Source organism: Eumetopias jubatus, unplaced genomic scaffold, assembly GCF_037043125.1.
Source record: "Eumetopias jubatus isolate StellerSeaLion01/CBP00866 unplaced genomic scaffold, mEumJub1_p1.0 scaffold_3, whole genome shotgun sequence".
Classification (NCBI taxonomy): domain Eukaryota; kingdom Metazoa; phylum Chordata; class Mammalia; order Carnivora; family Otariidae; genus Eumetopias; species Eumetopias jubatus.
The window spans coordinates 7,678,463-7,694,280 of record NW_028274809.1 but is presented as its reverse complement, the minus strand read 5'-3'; the positions used below and the strand labels follow the sequence as shown (position 1 = coordinate 7,694,280).

The 15,818-nt window shown below is 45.9% G+C and overlaps 1 protein-coding gene across 2 annotated transcripts in view; it reads left to right on the top strand.

The window, feature by feature from the left end:
• Window positions 1-15,818, top strand: part of INPP5D (inositol polyphosphate-5-phosphatase D) — a 112,829-nt gene that overhangs the window by 49,181 nt on the left and 47,830 nt on the right. For both annotated transcript variants that reach the window (XM_028105157.1, XM_028105156.2), the window contains exons 5-6: window positions 1,878-2,018; window positions 11,710-11,797. In XM_028105157.1, coding sequence (XP_027960958.1) covers window positions 1,878-2,018; window positions 11,710-11,797 — 229 coding nt within the window. The remainder of the gene's footprint in view (window positions 1-1,877; window positions 2,019-11,709; window positions 11,798-15,818) is intronic.

Below are 15,818 nucleotides of genomic sequence, written 5' to 3'. Positions count from 1 at the left end.
TCTCCTTGGAGCTGGGGAGGAGTAAATGGAGCATGGTGGCCGAATAAGGGAAGTGGTGACACAGTGCTTGTCCGTGGGCTTTTCTGGGTCCCGACAAACCGAGATTCTGCCTTATGTTTGAAAGTCCATCTATTTTGCGTGTAACATAGCTTTTTATACGAAGGACTGCCTTTAGTTTATTCTTTTTTTTAAAAAAAGATTCTATTTATGTAAGAGAGAGAGCAGGTGAGAGAGAGAGAGCATTCATGCGTGCACAAGTGGGGGGAGGGGCAGAGGGAGAAGCAGACTCCGCGATGAGCAGGGAGCTTGAAGGGGGGGGAGGGCCTCGATCCCAGGACCCTGGGATCGTGACCTTAGCTGAAGGCAGATGCTTAACCGACTGAGCCACCCAGGGGCCCCTAGATAACTCAATTATAAGACAACCTGCCCAATTTTTTGTGCAAATTGATTAGATCTAATCAGTTAGGCCGTAGTTAATAGTTATTTATTACAAGACTGCTGAAGGAAATCAAGCATCTCTGATGAACAGAGTTCACATCTTTATGTTACCAGTCTCCTACAGCAAACATCTTAACAAAGATAGCTTCCTATGACAAGCCCTCGTAGTTTCAGAGTTATGAGTCAACAGTCATTAGAACCATTAAAATACATATGTTAATACCATGGGGGCGATTTTGTCCTTTTCAGAAACAGACTTGGGCAGAAGCTGGATTTTTAGGATGTCAAGACCCAGAAGGAATGTAGATTAACGTTCAGTGCTAGGACAACGGGCATGCAAATCGTTTTCAATCTGAAGAAGTCAAAATGGCCAATGGCCCTTCTAGTCTCGAGAGCAGGAGCTTTTCATGCTTTCAAAGATCCTGCAGAAAAGAACCTGTGCCCTCCAGCTCCAACTTGATTATATATCAAGCCTGGAACAAAGATTTTTTAAGGCTTGTAATAATTTTTTCACCCAGGTGACTCAACAACCTTTCTGCTCATTTTGCTCATTTGTAAAATAGGAAGGATCATAATAACAGCTGTGTCCTAACATTGGTTTGGGGACCAAAGAGGAAATGGGCATTAAGTGCTTAGCAGAGTGAGTGCAGTGTTACACCAGGAGATAATTGGCTGTGACTCTGATTTTAATCACTATAGGAATGAAGACTCACAGGTTACCCAGAAAAAAAAAAAAAGAAAGAAAGAAAACTGTCTGGGCAAGAGAATGTAGAGGGACCATCAGACCTCCGTGACAGCCCTGGTACCACAACGCCTGGGCTGTGCCTCCGCGGGGCCATTGTGCACCCGGGAACTGAAGGGGCTGGGCCAGAGCCCGGAGGGCGAGGGCAGGGACCTGGGCCCACTACCATATTACCAGCCCATCACTCACCACACAGACTTCCCCATGGACCCCAGGACAGACAGCTCAGAATGTCCTCAGCACAGAGCTCCAGGTGGCCTTCGGCCATGAATTTGGAGTTGGTATGTGAGCTAGAGCCATTTGCCATCTCTCCACTAAGCATCCCTTAGCCCCCAGATGCTGTCTTTAGAAGTAAATGAGGTCGGGAAACAAGTCTGCTGACCGTTTCTCAAGTTGCTTTGTCTCCTTTGTAAAATACAAGCATTTCCAGCCGGTTCCTTCCTTCCAAGTATGGGCTTGGGAGAAAGCCTTTATGGGTGGGTTAAGAGGCATCCTCCCTCCCCCATCCTTTAATCTTGCTCAGACCTGCTTCTCTAGCCCTCTGTAAGACCGGGGGCCCCATCCAGGAGTGTGCCCATGTTCTCCTGAAGGACAGTGTCTCAGCCAGAGACTCTGACAATGAAGATTTCTTCTTTTACAGTCGGTATTTGTGGCCAAAGGAACAGAAGAAGCATGTTTCTCTTTCTATTATTTTCAGGCTTCCAGAAGAGCATCTTAAAGCCATCCAAGATTATTTAAGCACTCAGCTCGCCCTGGATTCTGACTTCGTGAAGACAGGCTCCAGCAGCCTCCCTCATCTGAAGAAACTGACCATGCTTCTCTGCAAGGAGCTCTATGGGTAATGGCTCTGTGGGTCCGGTGGCCCCCGGGGGCGGGGGGCGGGGGCAGGGGACAGTCCCCAGTGAGAGAAGCAGCTCATTTAGAGTGACCCCTGCCCTCCACCTGGCTCTCCAGATAACTCTGCTGTACTCAGAATAATTGGGCAGTTGGCAGGGCTTAGAAATCTTTGTGGTTGTTTCAAGTTTTGTTTTCATGGTATTCGAACTGTGGCTTTTTTTTTTTTTTAAAGTTAATTTGAGGCCAGTTGCTCTGGGAAGGGGTGAGTGGGAGGACATGGCTGGCCCTTTCACACTTGCTCAGGATCCAGCAGTAAGACTTTTGCTGCTAGTCTTTCTCCTTGCTGCACCCGGCACATTGGACAAGCACGTAAGGGCTCCAGGAGAAAATAAATTCAAGTCAGCCTGTTTTCTGCATGGGTAGCTGATGCCAGTGATGGCCGTTTGTGAAAGCAAGCCCAATGCACCAAAACTTTCGTTTTCTGATACTTAATTCATTGAAAGACCAATTGGTAAAAATTCCGATTTCCTTCAGATTTTTAGAATTTTACATTTTACCTTAATTAATGCTAATATTAATTTCAAGTTCAATTACATTTTAATTGTTAGAAGGGCAAAATTAAGGCTGCAGTGCTATTGAAGAATTGACAAAAGGCTACTTTAAATGCTTGAAGGGGCGCCTGGGTGGCTCAGTCGTTAAGCATCCGCCTTTGGCTCAGGTCATGATTCCTGGGGTCCTGGGATCGAGCCCCCGCGTTGGGCTCCCTGCTCGCCGGGAAGCCTGCTTCTCCCTCTCCCACTCCTCCTGCTCTCGCTATCTCTCTCTCTGTCAAATAAATAAATAAAATCTAAAAATAAAATAAAATAAATAAATGCTTGAAAAAATAGAAAACACCATTCGAAAGGCATCTGAGAGAAATGCTACGGAGCCAAAAGAATCCCATCATAAGTGAAAGGTCAACATTTTGGTTGGAAAAATAGCATTTCCTGTGGGCGAGGCTTTCTCGGACTATATACCATTTTGTATTTTATTATAAACATATGGCAGCTTCAGAACTCCCTTGTCAATTTCTCTGGGGCCATATCCATCTTGGCTTAGTTAATATGCAGAAAAGAATCTTTCATCATGAGTAATCAAATTGAACTTTCCTCGCAAATGCTCTTAAAAGGCACAGTCAGTGCATTTGGTAAATTTAACAAATAATTTCCTTGACAAATGGAGCACTCATCAAATTGGCCAGTCAGGTCTCATTTCAATGAGTTGGCTTTCAACTAATGCAGTTTCAGCCAATTGGATCGAGAGCCATCGTTTTTAGAGACTTCCTTGGAGAGCTATTTTTCTATTTGATGCTACTGTTATAAATCATGTATCGCTAGGGAAAACACACATACACCTGGCACTTCCTTTTTAAGAGACACGGTTTCATGAAGACTGGGCACAAGCTATTTGTGCTCCGATGGAGGTCCTGTTCTTTGCTGCTTCCTTGTCCGGGAGGAACTACCCCTCTCAGTCTCTCCACTGGCCTCCCCCAGTCACTGGGTGCTTCTGCAGCCCTCCCCTCCCGCCACTTTCCTGGATCTGGGTCACCTTCCTTTATGGACACAGCAGCTTCCCCAGTGTGTGGACTTCTCTGTGCTCATGGGAAAGGCTTCCTTTGGCTTGCAGCTCTTCCACATCTCTGTTTCCGGGATAGTTAACCTCTAGCTAGAATTAGAATTAGGGACACTGTAATGTCCCCTGCACATCTGTCTGTCCTCACCCTCATAGGCAGAAGCATAGCTTGGCTTGGAGACTTGGTTGATTGGGGGCTGGAATTTTAGAAAATCTTACATAAAAACAGTTATGTTTCCCAATCCCTAACTAAGAACTTGTTGTTTTCAAACTGCTTTGTTTGGAACAAGGGTTCAGTTCATTCATTCATTCATTCATCCATTCATTCATTCAATTATTTACTTAACAAATATGTATGGAGGGCCTCCTCTGAACTCTGTTCTGAGTTCTGGGATACAGTCATGAACACAATGCTCAAGATTTCTGCTGTTTTAGACCTTGTTGGAGCAGATGTCTTAGTGAAGGGCACAACAGTAGATTAAATCTGTAAATAAAGATAATTTTAATAAGCATTATGACAAAATAAAACAGGCAAAAGTGACAGAGACATTGGGTGGGAGGGTCCCAGTGTCCTCTGTGGGTTAAGGAGGCCTCTCTGAGGTGGTGATGGAGCTGGGACCTTGGTGATAGGAGGAGCCAGCCATCCAGCCCTTTAGCAGACAGATGTCAAGAAGAAAGGTCCTGAAGCCAGGAATGAGGCCAGCCTGCAAGGAACAGAAAGTCTGTGTGGCTGGAGCATAATGAGGGAAGGAAAGCGTTAGAGCAGAGGTCGGGGAGAGGCAGGCATAGGGTGGGCCAGACGCAGGATGAATTTTGGTTCAGTCTGAATTTTAGATAAATCACAAATACTTTTTTAGGATTAATGTATCCCATGCAATGCTGGGATATACTTACACTAATAGATTATCCATCATTTATCTGAAATCCAAATTCAACTGGGTGTCCCGTGTTTTATCTGGCAATGTCAGGCAGGAGCCACGGCATGTATACCTCACAAGACTCTGTAGAGATTTTAGAGGATCATGCCATGAGCTGAGTTATAGCTGTGGAGCATGGAATTCAGGAGGCTGACCCAAAGCAGGCGAGCAGTTCCGAGCCCGGGAGTTGTGATGTGTGGGCGGCTCATGAGCAGGGAAGGCAGGGATCTGTGTCTGTTCCTTTTCCTGCCAAATCCCAGGCTTGGGGACAATGCCTGGCGCGTGGGAGTGGCTAATAGATCTTGGTTAAATGTGATGACCCAAGGGCGTGGGGGCGAGTGGGCACTGAGAGTGGTGTGGCTGGGGTTTGTGTGGGTGGTAGAGTGGGCACACTTGCTGCCTGGGGAAGAGGAATGGAGGGTGATGCCTCGGTTTTTGGGAGCAGCTGAGTGGATGATGATGCCAGTTACTGAACAAGTGGGAGTCGAGAAGGAGGGTGTAGAGCTAGGGGGAGGTCTTCCTCTGAGCCATTAGGCATCCCACCAGCTGAACCACCAACCACAGTTATGATAGAACTTTCGAGCCCTGGAGACCTCAGAGCTGGGTCTCCATTTGGGACTCATCAGCCTGCAGTTGGCACTTCAAGCCGAGAGACAAGTGGGGTGAGGTCACCGCAGGGGGAGAATGAAAGGAGAAGGGGGCCCAGGCTGGACGTTTCGATGTGGGGTACAGGAGTAGGAGCCAGAAGAGGTGACTGGGTCCATCTACTCAGACCACCTGGCTCGACAAGAACGTCCCTAAGTCGGAAGGTCACAGAGAACCGAGGAGTGAGAAACAGTGTAAGAGCCTCCCCTGCAAAATGTCACACCGAGTGTGTGTGTCTGAATATCTGCAGCACCAAGGCTCAACCAAGATTTGGAACCCCAAGTTAGATTCTCTGGAACCAGACAGAAACCTTTCCGGAGAAAAAAGAATAGAGAACAAAGCCACCAGAGTCTGGAAATACTTGATAACCCTTGAAATGGAGAAATGAGAAGAACCCCAAGTGGAATTTTAAAGTAAAATGTCCAAGAATGGAAGAGGGTACTTTATTTATTAATGAGAGTGGGGTTAAGGGTTTTTTTTTTTCCTGACAGAGAGTGCTCTCGCATGCAACAGGGGTGGGGGGGCAGAGGGAGAGAGAGAGAATCCCAAGCAGCCTCCCCACCCAGCACAGAGGCGATGCAGGGCTCGATCTCATAACCCTGAGATCATGACCTGAGCTGAAACCAAAAGTCAGATGCTTAACTGACTGAGCCACCCAGGCACCCCGTGGTTAAGATTTTAATAGACAAATAAATCCAAAACAAAAATATTTCACCGGCATTATAACTGATTCATTGGAGGCCATAAAAATAAACCCATAGTTTTCAAATCAAATCTGAAAATTAAATCACAAAACAGAGCAGAATGTCAGGGAAGTATATATAGAAAACACAGAAGAGCTAACTAAGCATAGGTGAAGAACATGTGGTTAAAAAAATGGATAGTTTTTGGAAAGAGGGCAAAGAGATTCAACTAAGGTCTGGTAGGTGGGCTCTCAAAGAAGCAGGAAAACAATGATGCATAATTGATGGGAAATATATAAAAGAAAACATTTTCCCCAGACTTACTATAAAGGACCTAAATCCAGGTATTGAGAAGCCCCGAGAGATCCAATTAGCAGAATAATCACATAGCACCATCTCAATCTCTTCTTGTAAAGTTTCTAAAACACAAGGTAAAGTGACTTCAGAAAGTAAGTAATTACAAACAGCACCATTTCTTTGAGAAATTACAATATTTAATCTTATTAATAATATAATTAATAATTAATATTATTCACACGGCCTGATGATATAAAGCAGGTATCCCCAAGAAGACTGTGGACCTGGGATTAACTGAACCTAGATGCCACTCAGTCTTTTGCAGATTTAAAAAAAAATGTGAAAATGTTCTAATCACATGGGTTTACTTGAATAAGGATCCAAGAATTTTTTTTTCCTGAAATCTTAAGAGTGCTGGTGATCTTAAAAAGAAGAACCCAGCAGCTTCCTGAGCAGCTGGATATGAATACACCCAAAGCAAAAGTGTTCATTTCTATGCTTCCAGAATACAATGTGATGAAAATAGAGATAAATAAGAAAACTAGCCACAACCACCCAACCACCTGGATGCTTTTAGATTGCCTCCTAAATCACAGTTGAATTAAAGAAGGAGCTGACAGGAGGAGAGCCTACATGGGTAGGTGTGGGGGGGTTGGGCATAGAGTAATCAAACCTCTGTCAGTCAGAACTCTGTGTGACGCAGCCAAAGCACTATTTGGAGGAAAAGCCATAGCTTGAAATGCTCTGTTACGGAAAAGGGAGTACAATAATGAGTCAAACACACAAACTGAATCCAGACTATGAGTCTCTTGAAGGTATCATGGGTCATGTCCTAATCACCTTGACACTTCCCACACCCAGCAAAGTATCTGAAACATTGTGCTTACTCAATATTCACACACGGAGAATGAACATGTGCCAGATGCGTGCTGCCACGCACTATTCCAGAGGCTGGAGATACAGCAGTGAACAAAACAGAGTCTTTAAGAAATCTCTGTTGAGCAAATAAACAATAACAACAATAGGCAAAGAAAAGAACAGGGGGGGATTGGTAAAAATAAAACCAGAAATAAGGAAAAAAGTAAATTACAATTTTATTTTTATTATTATTATTTTTTAAAGATTTATTTGACAGAGAGAGACAGCGAGAGAGGGAACACAAGCAGGGGGAGTGGGAGAGGGAGAAGCAGGCTTCCCGCCGAGCAGGGAGCCCGATGCAGGGCTCGATCCCAGGGCCCTGGGATCATGACCTGAGCCGAAGGCAGACGCTTAACTGACTGACCCACCCAGACACCCCTTATTTTATTTTTTAAGATTTATTGATTTATTTTAGAGGGTGCACAAGTGGGAGGAGGGGCAGAGGGAGAGGGGGAGGGGAAGCAGACTCCACCCTGAGCCAGGAGCCCCAGGCTGGGCTTGATCTCATGACCCTAGATCACAACCTGAGCCAAAACCAAGAGTCAGTGCTTAGCTGACTGAGCCACCCAGGTGCCCCTACAATTTTAAATATTAGAATGTAAGAGATTTAATAATCTGCATTAAAGACTTGCAAATCAAAGGCACAGTGCACAATGACATGGCCACAAATCTTCAAATTATAGTTAAATGGAACAGATGTTTTACATACAATATGAAAATTACCATGAGTGCCCTCCTTTGAAGTCTCAAGAACCAAGTAATGACCATAATCTATAAATTATTCCTGAATGACAAAAATCACCTAATTCAATCTTCAAGAAAAATACAATTCAAATACAAAAACCTGATCAAGATAATAGCCTGAAGTAAAACTTCATCCAGTTTCATTTGTTAATATCAATGTTTAATATTTCAGCAATGTTTTATTTATTTATTTATTTATTTATTTTTAAAGATTTTATTTATTTATTTGACAGAGAGAGACACAGCGAGAGAGGGAACACAAGCAGGGGGAGTGGGAGAGGGAGAAGCAGGCTTCCCGCGGAGCAGGGAGCCCGATGCGGGGCTTGATCCGAGGACCCCGAGATCATGACCTGAGCCGAAGGCAGTCAGTCGCTTAACCAACTGAGCCCCCCAGGCGCCCCTCAGCAATGTTTTAGTAAATATAATTTAGTAATATGAAAAATGGAGACTGGGGCACCTGGGTGGTTCAGTCAGTTAAGCATCTGACTCTCTCTTTTCTTTTAAAGATTTTATTTATTTGACACAGAGAGAGAAAGCACAAGCAGAGGGAGAGGGAGGCAGAGAAGGGAGAGGGAGAAGCAGGCTCCCTGCCGAGCAAGGAGCTGGATCCCAGCACCCAGAATCGTGACCTGAGCTGAAGGCAGATGCTTAACTGGCTGAGCCCAGGTGCCCCATGAGTGTCTGACTCCTGATCTTAGCTCAGGTCTTGATCGCAGGGTCGTGAGTTCAAGCCTTGTGTTGGGCTCTGCCCTGGGCATGGAGCCTACTTAAAAAAAAGGAAGAAAAATGGAGGCTTTATCTAAGAACTCGCTTCAAAGAAGAGTCAACATAAAGAAAACACCATAATTTAGTAGATTAAAAGATGAAAAAATCATTTGCATAGGCATCCTAACAGATATGTGATTAAAGAAAGAAGTCATTTCTCTTCTTTTCTTTTTCTTTTTTTTTTAGAGAAGGGAGGGAGGGGCAGAGGGAGAGGGAGAATCTCCAGCACTCCTCACTGAGTGCAGAGCCTGACCGGGCTCCATCTCACGACCTTGAGATCATGACCTGAGTCAAGATCAAGAGTCGGACGCTTAACTGACTAGAGCCACCCAGGCGCCTCCCAAGAAACGTCATTTCTAATTTTTAAAAAAGGCTTAAAAAGAAAAAAAAGGATAGAAGGGTACCTCCTTACTAAATGCAATAGGTATCAATGTAAAACCTGTTACACCTGACAGGGAAACAATACAATCATTCCATTAAACATTTTAACAAAAGAAAAAGAGATGCTCTTTACCACCTGATTTCGTGCTGTGTGGGAATTTTTTGCCAAAGGAAGACGAGAAAAGGAAGAAAAGAAAGAGAAAGCAAAAGTTAAGAAAACAACATCTCATCAGAGCATTCCTTCTGCGCCTGGACGTCTGGGTTGGGTGACGCTGGATGTGCTGTCCCGATACTGAATGGGAATCTTGGGGAAATGAACCAACTTGCTGAGAACAGGGCAGAGGCGGTGCTCCCTCTGGGAAGGCTTGGGCAGGGGGTCTGAGCCCCTAATGAGCTGTCTCTGGGGTGTGACCTACCCCAGGACCTCAGCCCTCTCGGGCTTGGCCCCCTGGCTTCCCTTGAGCTGGTGACCTGACGCTGGACAATTTTCCAAGGACCCTGCCAATGGTTTCTATGTCCCCAGACAAATCCTTTCTGTATGACGAGGCCAGTCCTTCTTAAGCTGAAGTCACAATGTGTCATTGGTCCTTCTGACCCTAACCAAGACTTCCAGACACATCCAGGAGCCAGTTTTCTCAAAATCTTACAAAGTTTAAAAATACCAGCGTCCCTCTTAGAAAACCGTAAGGATTCAGCTTGTGTATGTATATTTGTGTTTTTAGGATAACATTTTGAAAAAGGAGAATGGTGAGGGAGATCTATTTGATGTTAAAGCAAGTTCTGAATTGGTGCCTTGGAATTTTTTTTTTTTTTTAACCCAGAATTCTTTTCTGACGATGACAGTTGATAGGGAATATCACTGCGTGAACGGATGCTGGAGCTCTGGCGGAAGGGGTGGGAAAACCCAGAACTCAGTGTGCCCTACACTCCCCCTGCCGTGCAAGTCAGCTCCCTCCACCCCATCCTTGGTCCCCGAAGGAGAACCACGTGTGATCCCTTTCAAAGCCAGAAGGCTACAACACCATCCCCAGAAACTGTGAGACATTGTAAATCTGAGATCATGACATTGCGCGGTTCACGCGGTTCACGCTGGGAGCTCTGGATTTTTAGTTAAATGAATGATTTGGAGCCTGGAAACAAATTCTACCATATTCAAGAAGAGCCCGTGCAATGGACTAGCCCAAGGGAACAATGGAAAAAAAAAGCAAGTGCTTTTGAGTGAGACTGAAGAGTGGTACAGAGAAAGATGAACTTAATTCCACCACATATTAAAAAAAAAATTCTAGGTGAGGAATTAAGAATGTATACTATCAACAAGAAAAACCCATTCATAATATAACTCTAAAAAAAGCAAGTGAGAAGCCAACTTAAAATGAGCAAATAATTGCTTACTAGTAAATACTGATGATACATTTTTAGCTAAGGTAAGCAAAGAATTACCAAGGAACAGATGAAAAATAAAACAATGAAAAATTATAAAGTGCTTCACAGTGAAATCCAGCCCGCCTAGGATGACAATAACAGAACGGAAAAAAAAAATCCTTACAGCATCTAGATTAAATAAAAAGCAAAGTGGTGTATAGAGAGTTTACACCAATGTCTAAAAATTCTAACAAAATTTCCAACAGGAAACTGACAAAGTTTATACAAAGTTTATACAGAGAGAACCAACCATGCAGAAAAATATTTATTGACAATAAATTAAAGACATGGGATCAGTATATCAGTATTGAAATGCAATGTTATACCCACTAAAAGAAAGGAAAAGATCATAGAAAGAATGCAGACAACACCTCGAATGATCAGGCTCCAACAGGACCTGTGGCCAGTGATAGGCACCATCACTCAGAGGCTCAGCAGTTTTGATCAAGAGCCATAATCTCCCCTTGTCATAAAATTGTAACTGAAAATAAGAAAAACTGTAGAAACAATCTGTTCAGAGCAGCCTTTATTTGTAATCACCAAGATCTCAAAATAACCCAAATATCTAGCAATTCATCTTGGCACATTTTCTCAGTAGAATATTTGGAAACCATTAGAATTTGTTAAACAGGTGAAGACATGAAGTTTTGGGTGAAATAGTAAATGAAAAATAGAACTCAAAATTGTCTGCCACCGTGCTTAAAACAAATAAAGAAAACAATAGAGAAAGACAGAAGGCAACAAAGAATGGGTAAAGCTCTGGCGTAGGAGTTGTAGATGAATTAGACATTGAAAAATCTCTCCAGGCGTCCACCTCAGCAGCGAGGGGGGATTTGAACCAGAATGCTCAAACCGCCAGCACAGGAAGCCCCTGGGGCATGCATTTAAAATGCAGATTCCAGACCAAATCTGGTTGGGGCCCAGAAATTTGCATTTTTAACACTCCGGTGTGTTTGCGCTTCTTAACACTAGAGGTTGGGAGCCATGACTTACTCAGTGATTTCAAAGTAGTTTGGTGATTCTAGATTCCACTTATCTGCAGGCTACGAGTCTGGCTAACCAGAGGTAAATTGGGTCTATGCATCACGACTCCAGTTCGGTCCGGGGTGGGGGACAGGAAGAAGTGGGGTTCCCGAGGGGTGGGGGGTGGGCCAGCACTGACAGGCCTGGATCTTTGCCCGGGCTTGTCCTTCTCGGGAGGATCTCTGCCTTTGCCAGATCGTGTGTGACCGTGCCTCAAGCTAAAGCCTGTGATGCCTCATCTGGGTCCTCACTAATCCTTGACCTTCACCTTGTCCCCTGCTCCCAGCGAAGTCCTCCGGACCCTCCCCTCCCTGGAGTCTCTGCAAAGGTTGTTTGACCAGCAGCTCTCTCCTGGCCTCCGTCCACGGCCTCAGGTAAAGGCTTTGGGGTTGGAAGGATGAGACTGATCAACCGGGGTGGGGGGGTGAGGGGTGGGGGGTAAGGTAGCAGGCGTCCCGAGGGCTCAGAAGGGAGCCCGCCACCCACTCCTGCCCGGAGTTGGCTAGACCACCAGAGCACGGGATCGGGGTGGGAGCCTCAGGACTCTGTTCCTCCAGTAAGGCATTTCCCCCGCTGCCTGATTTTGGTTTAAGGAATAGGGATTTCAAATTACGCACCCATCAGCAGAACTAATTAGTGCTGAATAAGGAAGCAAGGCACGGCCTTTTTTTGAAATCACAGCTCACCGGAAACTATTGGAAAGAAGAACGTGGCATGCCTAAATGCTTGATGCCACCTCTTGCCCCAAAAAGAGCAGGGTGAAGGTGCTCCCTGCCCCCCCACACCCTCCCACTGGCTCACAGTCTGTCAGGGGCCAAGGCGGGTCATCCACTGAGGAAAGGTGTGTGTATTGAAAGGTATCACCAGCAAAGGTGAAAAGCAAAAGCAGTATCTCCAGAGAAAGTACTTGCAACAAACATAAGGGACAAAGGATTAATATGTTAACAACAACAAACCTCCTCCAAATAATTAAGGAAAAACAATCCAAGTTTTAAAATGTGGAGAGGTTATAAAGAAAGTCTGTCTCACTGGAGAGGGACGGGAATGACCACTATATGTATGAAAAGAAGTTTAACCTTACCTTGTTAGTAACTGGGAAACGACAGCCACGGCGGGGAGATCTCTTGCCTGTCAGATGGGCAAAAAGCGGGTTGGTCAAATCAGGGCTTGGCTCGGGTTGTGGGGTCAGGGACTCACATAGATAGGTTCACTCCTTTGCTCTGCGGCTGGGAGAGGAAAGAAAAACGGGTTTTCTGAAAGGCCCTTTGTCCACCTGCAATGACAATGTTAAATGCACACCTCCTTCTATATGTAGGCATCTGTCTTAGGGATAGAGATGTTTATTGTTTATTGCGGCTTTATCTCTAAAAACAAGAAACATTGGAAACCACCCAAACGTAGAGTCGGTTAAAGTATGCCACAGAATTCTGTTCTAAGGTGGGTACACTGATGTGGACAGATTCCCCAAGGCATACTGTTGGGCGGAAAAAAGCAAATGGCAGAACAATCTCTAAGTGATGATATACGTGTGGAAATCAGACCAGAAGGATTTAAACCCAGAGGGCTACTCTGGTCACCATGTGGGGGGATGGGACGAGGGAGAAGGGGCTAGGCCAAGGGGCACTTCAGGCTTGACCAGACTGTTTGCTCGAGTTGTTTTTTGTTGTTGTTTTTAACTGAGAAAATGTCTGTGTGCTATTTGTACAACTTAAAAATTTGCCCAGAAATTAAAAAGGTAATTTTGCTTTCCTTGAAGTGAACCATGAGATGTTAATTTCTGGGAAAGTAAAAGCAAATCTAGGCAAATCAGGGGCCCTGCCAGACACTAACATTGAAATAGTTTGAACAGAAGACCACACACCCACATCTTTGAAATCGACCAGAAGAGGGCGAGGCCCCCAGAGAGTTAAGCCCACTGACCTACCCGACCAGCCTACCCAACTAACCAGCCAGCGGGTGTGACCGGCCAGCTGGTGTTTATGTTCAGTGACAGGATAGAGCAGGGACCAGAGGGAGGGTGGCAGCAGACGTGGATGGAGAGAAACGGTTCTCCTTCCACTCTCCCTTACGAGACCCCGACTCATGAAGAAAACGCAGAGAGGTCATTCTTGATGCCTTCAGAAATTCACAGCTCGAGGAGAAAGTGGCAGGGTAGATCAGAAACAGCAGAGCCTAGTATCCGACCCGCCCCCACCGGTCCTTGTTTTCCCCATCTGTGAAATGGGCAGAGCGCGTCTGCCACTGCAGGGTTCTGTGAAGGAGTAAGTGAAATCGCCTCTGTGAGACATCGGACGGCCGTGCTCGGCTGACGTGTGGCCCTTCCCCTTGGGTCGGTGACACAGGCTGGGGACCCCTGGGCTCCCGCGTGGACTTTATTTGAGAACTGATGGGAGGTGCAAAATGCAACGTTATTCAAAATAACTGCGGACCTCAAGGGCTGGGAGAGACCTGGCTCTGCCCCATATGAGAAAGGAGAGTCGTTAACCTTAGAACCCACATCCTCCCTTTAAAAGGGCAACTACAAAGCAGAGTAAAATAACTGGGCCAGTTTATGGGAACTCACAGGTGTCACTCAGGCCAATCTGCTCGCTTCTAGGCTAAGCTGTGAATTCTACCCTTAGCCTCGACGTGAGTGACATTTAGGGCCAAATTATTCTTAGTTGTGGGGGACTGCCCTGTGCATCATAGGATGTTAAAACCTCTTTGTTTCTACTGGCTAGATGCCACCAGCATCCCCCCAGTTGTGACAACCCACAATGTCTCCAGACGTTGTCCAATGCCCTTTGGCGGGCAAAATCGCCATCAGCTGAGAACCACGGGGCTAGATCTACATTCAAGTCTGAGGTCTACACTCGCTGTGTCACCTTGGACACGCTGACTCACCACTCTGACTCCATTTCCCCTCGGCAAAACAAGGGTTAGAAGGATCTGTTCATGCAGGGATTAGATGAGTGGATGCATTTAAAACGTGCTTGGCATCATGGAAGAACTCATCCCGTTCTGTTTGTTCTGCCTGCTGGGAGGCAGAAGTGCAGGCAAAGCTCCAGGATGGTGCTAACACCTTTGGTTCCAAGAGCAAACTCCCCGTTTGTCAATAACTTCATTTACACTTGGTAAGTTTTTGCCAAACCTGCCTCGTAAGACACAGATTCAAAGAAGGGACGGCCTCGAACTGCAAGGTAGCAGGCAGGCCATTAATCCCAAGTGTCTGAGACGGACAAGAGGTTGAATCTGATCTTTTCTATTCTTTATGAGAAAAACCACCCAAAGCAAAGGGATCCTGAATTGCCCCACCGCTGAGCAGCTGGTCTGCCCCACCCCCACCCTGCCCTCCATACCTCGGGTTCTTCCCAGACCTTGAGGCTTTCTCCCTCATTGATGATAAGCACGGGCTGATTGTGAGCTTTGTTAAGGAGCAGGGCAAAACCAAAATAATCAGAGAAAATGTTGACAAAAATGATGTGTTTGAAGTGTTGATAAAGCGAGGATGGTTGTGGGGGGTGTGATGGGTGGTGGTTGGGGGTGGTCGTGGTGGCTGGTGGTGCTGGTACCAGAAGTCCATTCAGGTGGTGGGGGAGGGGGCGGAAATTTGAGGTCGAAAGCAAGTGTAGCCTGGCCGACTTACTAAGCAAGGGGTGGGGTAAAGGGACTTCACCTGGTTGGCGAGACCTCATTCCATTCCATACACTTGTCTGATTTTATCATCCAACTTCTGAAGGGCAGGGATGGTATCATTAATTCCACACGTGTGACCACACATCTGGCACAGAGTAGATGCTTTGGAGATACTGGTTCTGGGAATAAACGCTTGAGACTGTGGACTGGGTCTCAAGACGGGCACGGATTCATGTTCTCTGGCATTCACTAGCTGTGTGACTTCAGACAAGTAACTTCAGCTCTCTGGGCCTCCTCCTGTGCGGGTTGAACTTGCCTGAGCACCTTCTCGGCCAGGCGCTATTCCAAGCACCCAGGTCACAGCACTGAACACCGTCCTCACGGTCCCAGTTCTTACAGAGCTCACGTTCTAGCAGAGAAGACACAATGAACAAATACATGACCAAGGTGATTGATGAGGAACAAAGCAGGATGGTTGGATAGACATGCCCCGGTGACTACTTTAGCTAGCCTGGTCCGGGAGCACCTCTTTGTGGACCTGAGACCCGAGTAATGAGCAGGCCTCCCCAGGTGACCTCCATGTCTCTGGGAATCTCTCAGGGAGTGTAGCTCAAGGCCACAGGCAGGTCGGAGGTGAGGATGGGGGTGGCTGGGGAGGAGGGGTCGGTATACAGAGTCCTGGAGGGCAGGGTAAGGAGTCTGGATAATTTTCTCCCAGTAGTGGGTTTCCAGCAGTAAGATGGCCATATTTTGGAAGCATGAGGAACAGCCCCGGAATAG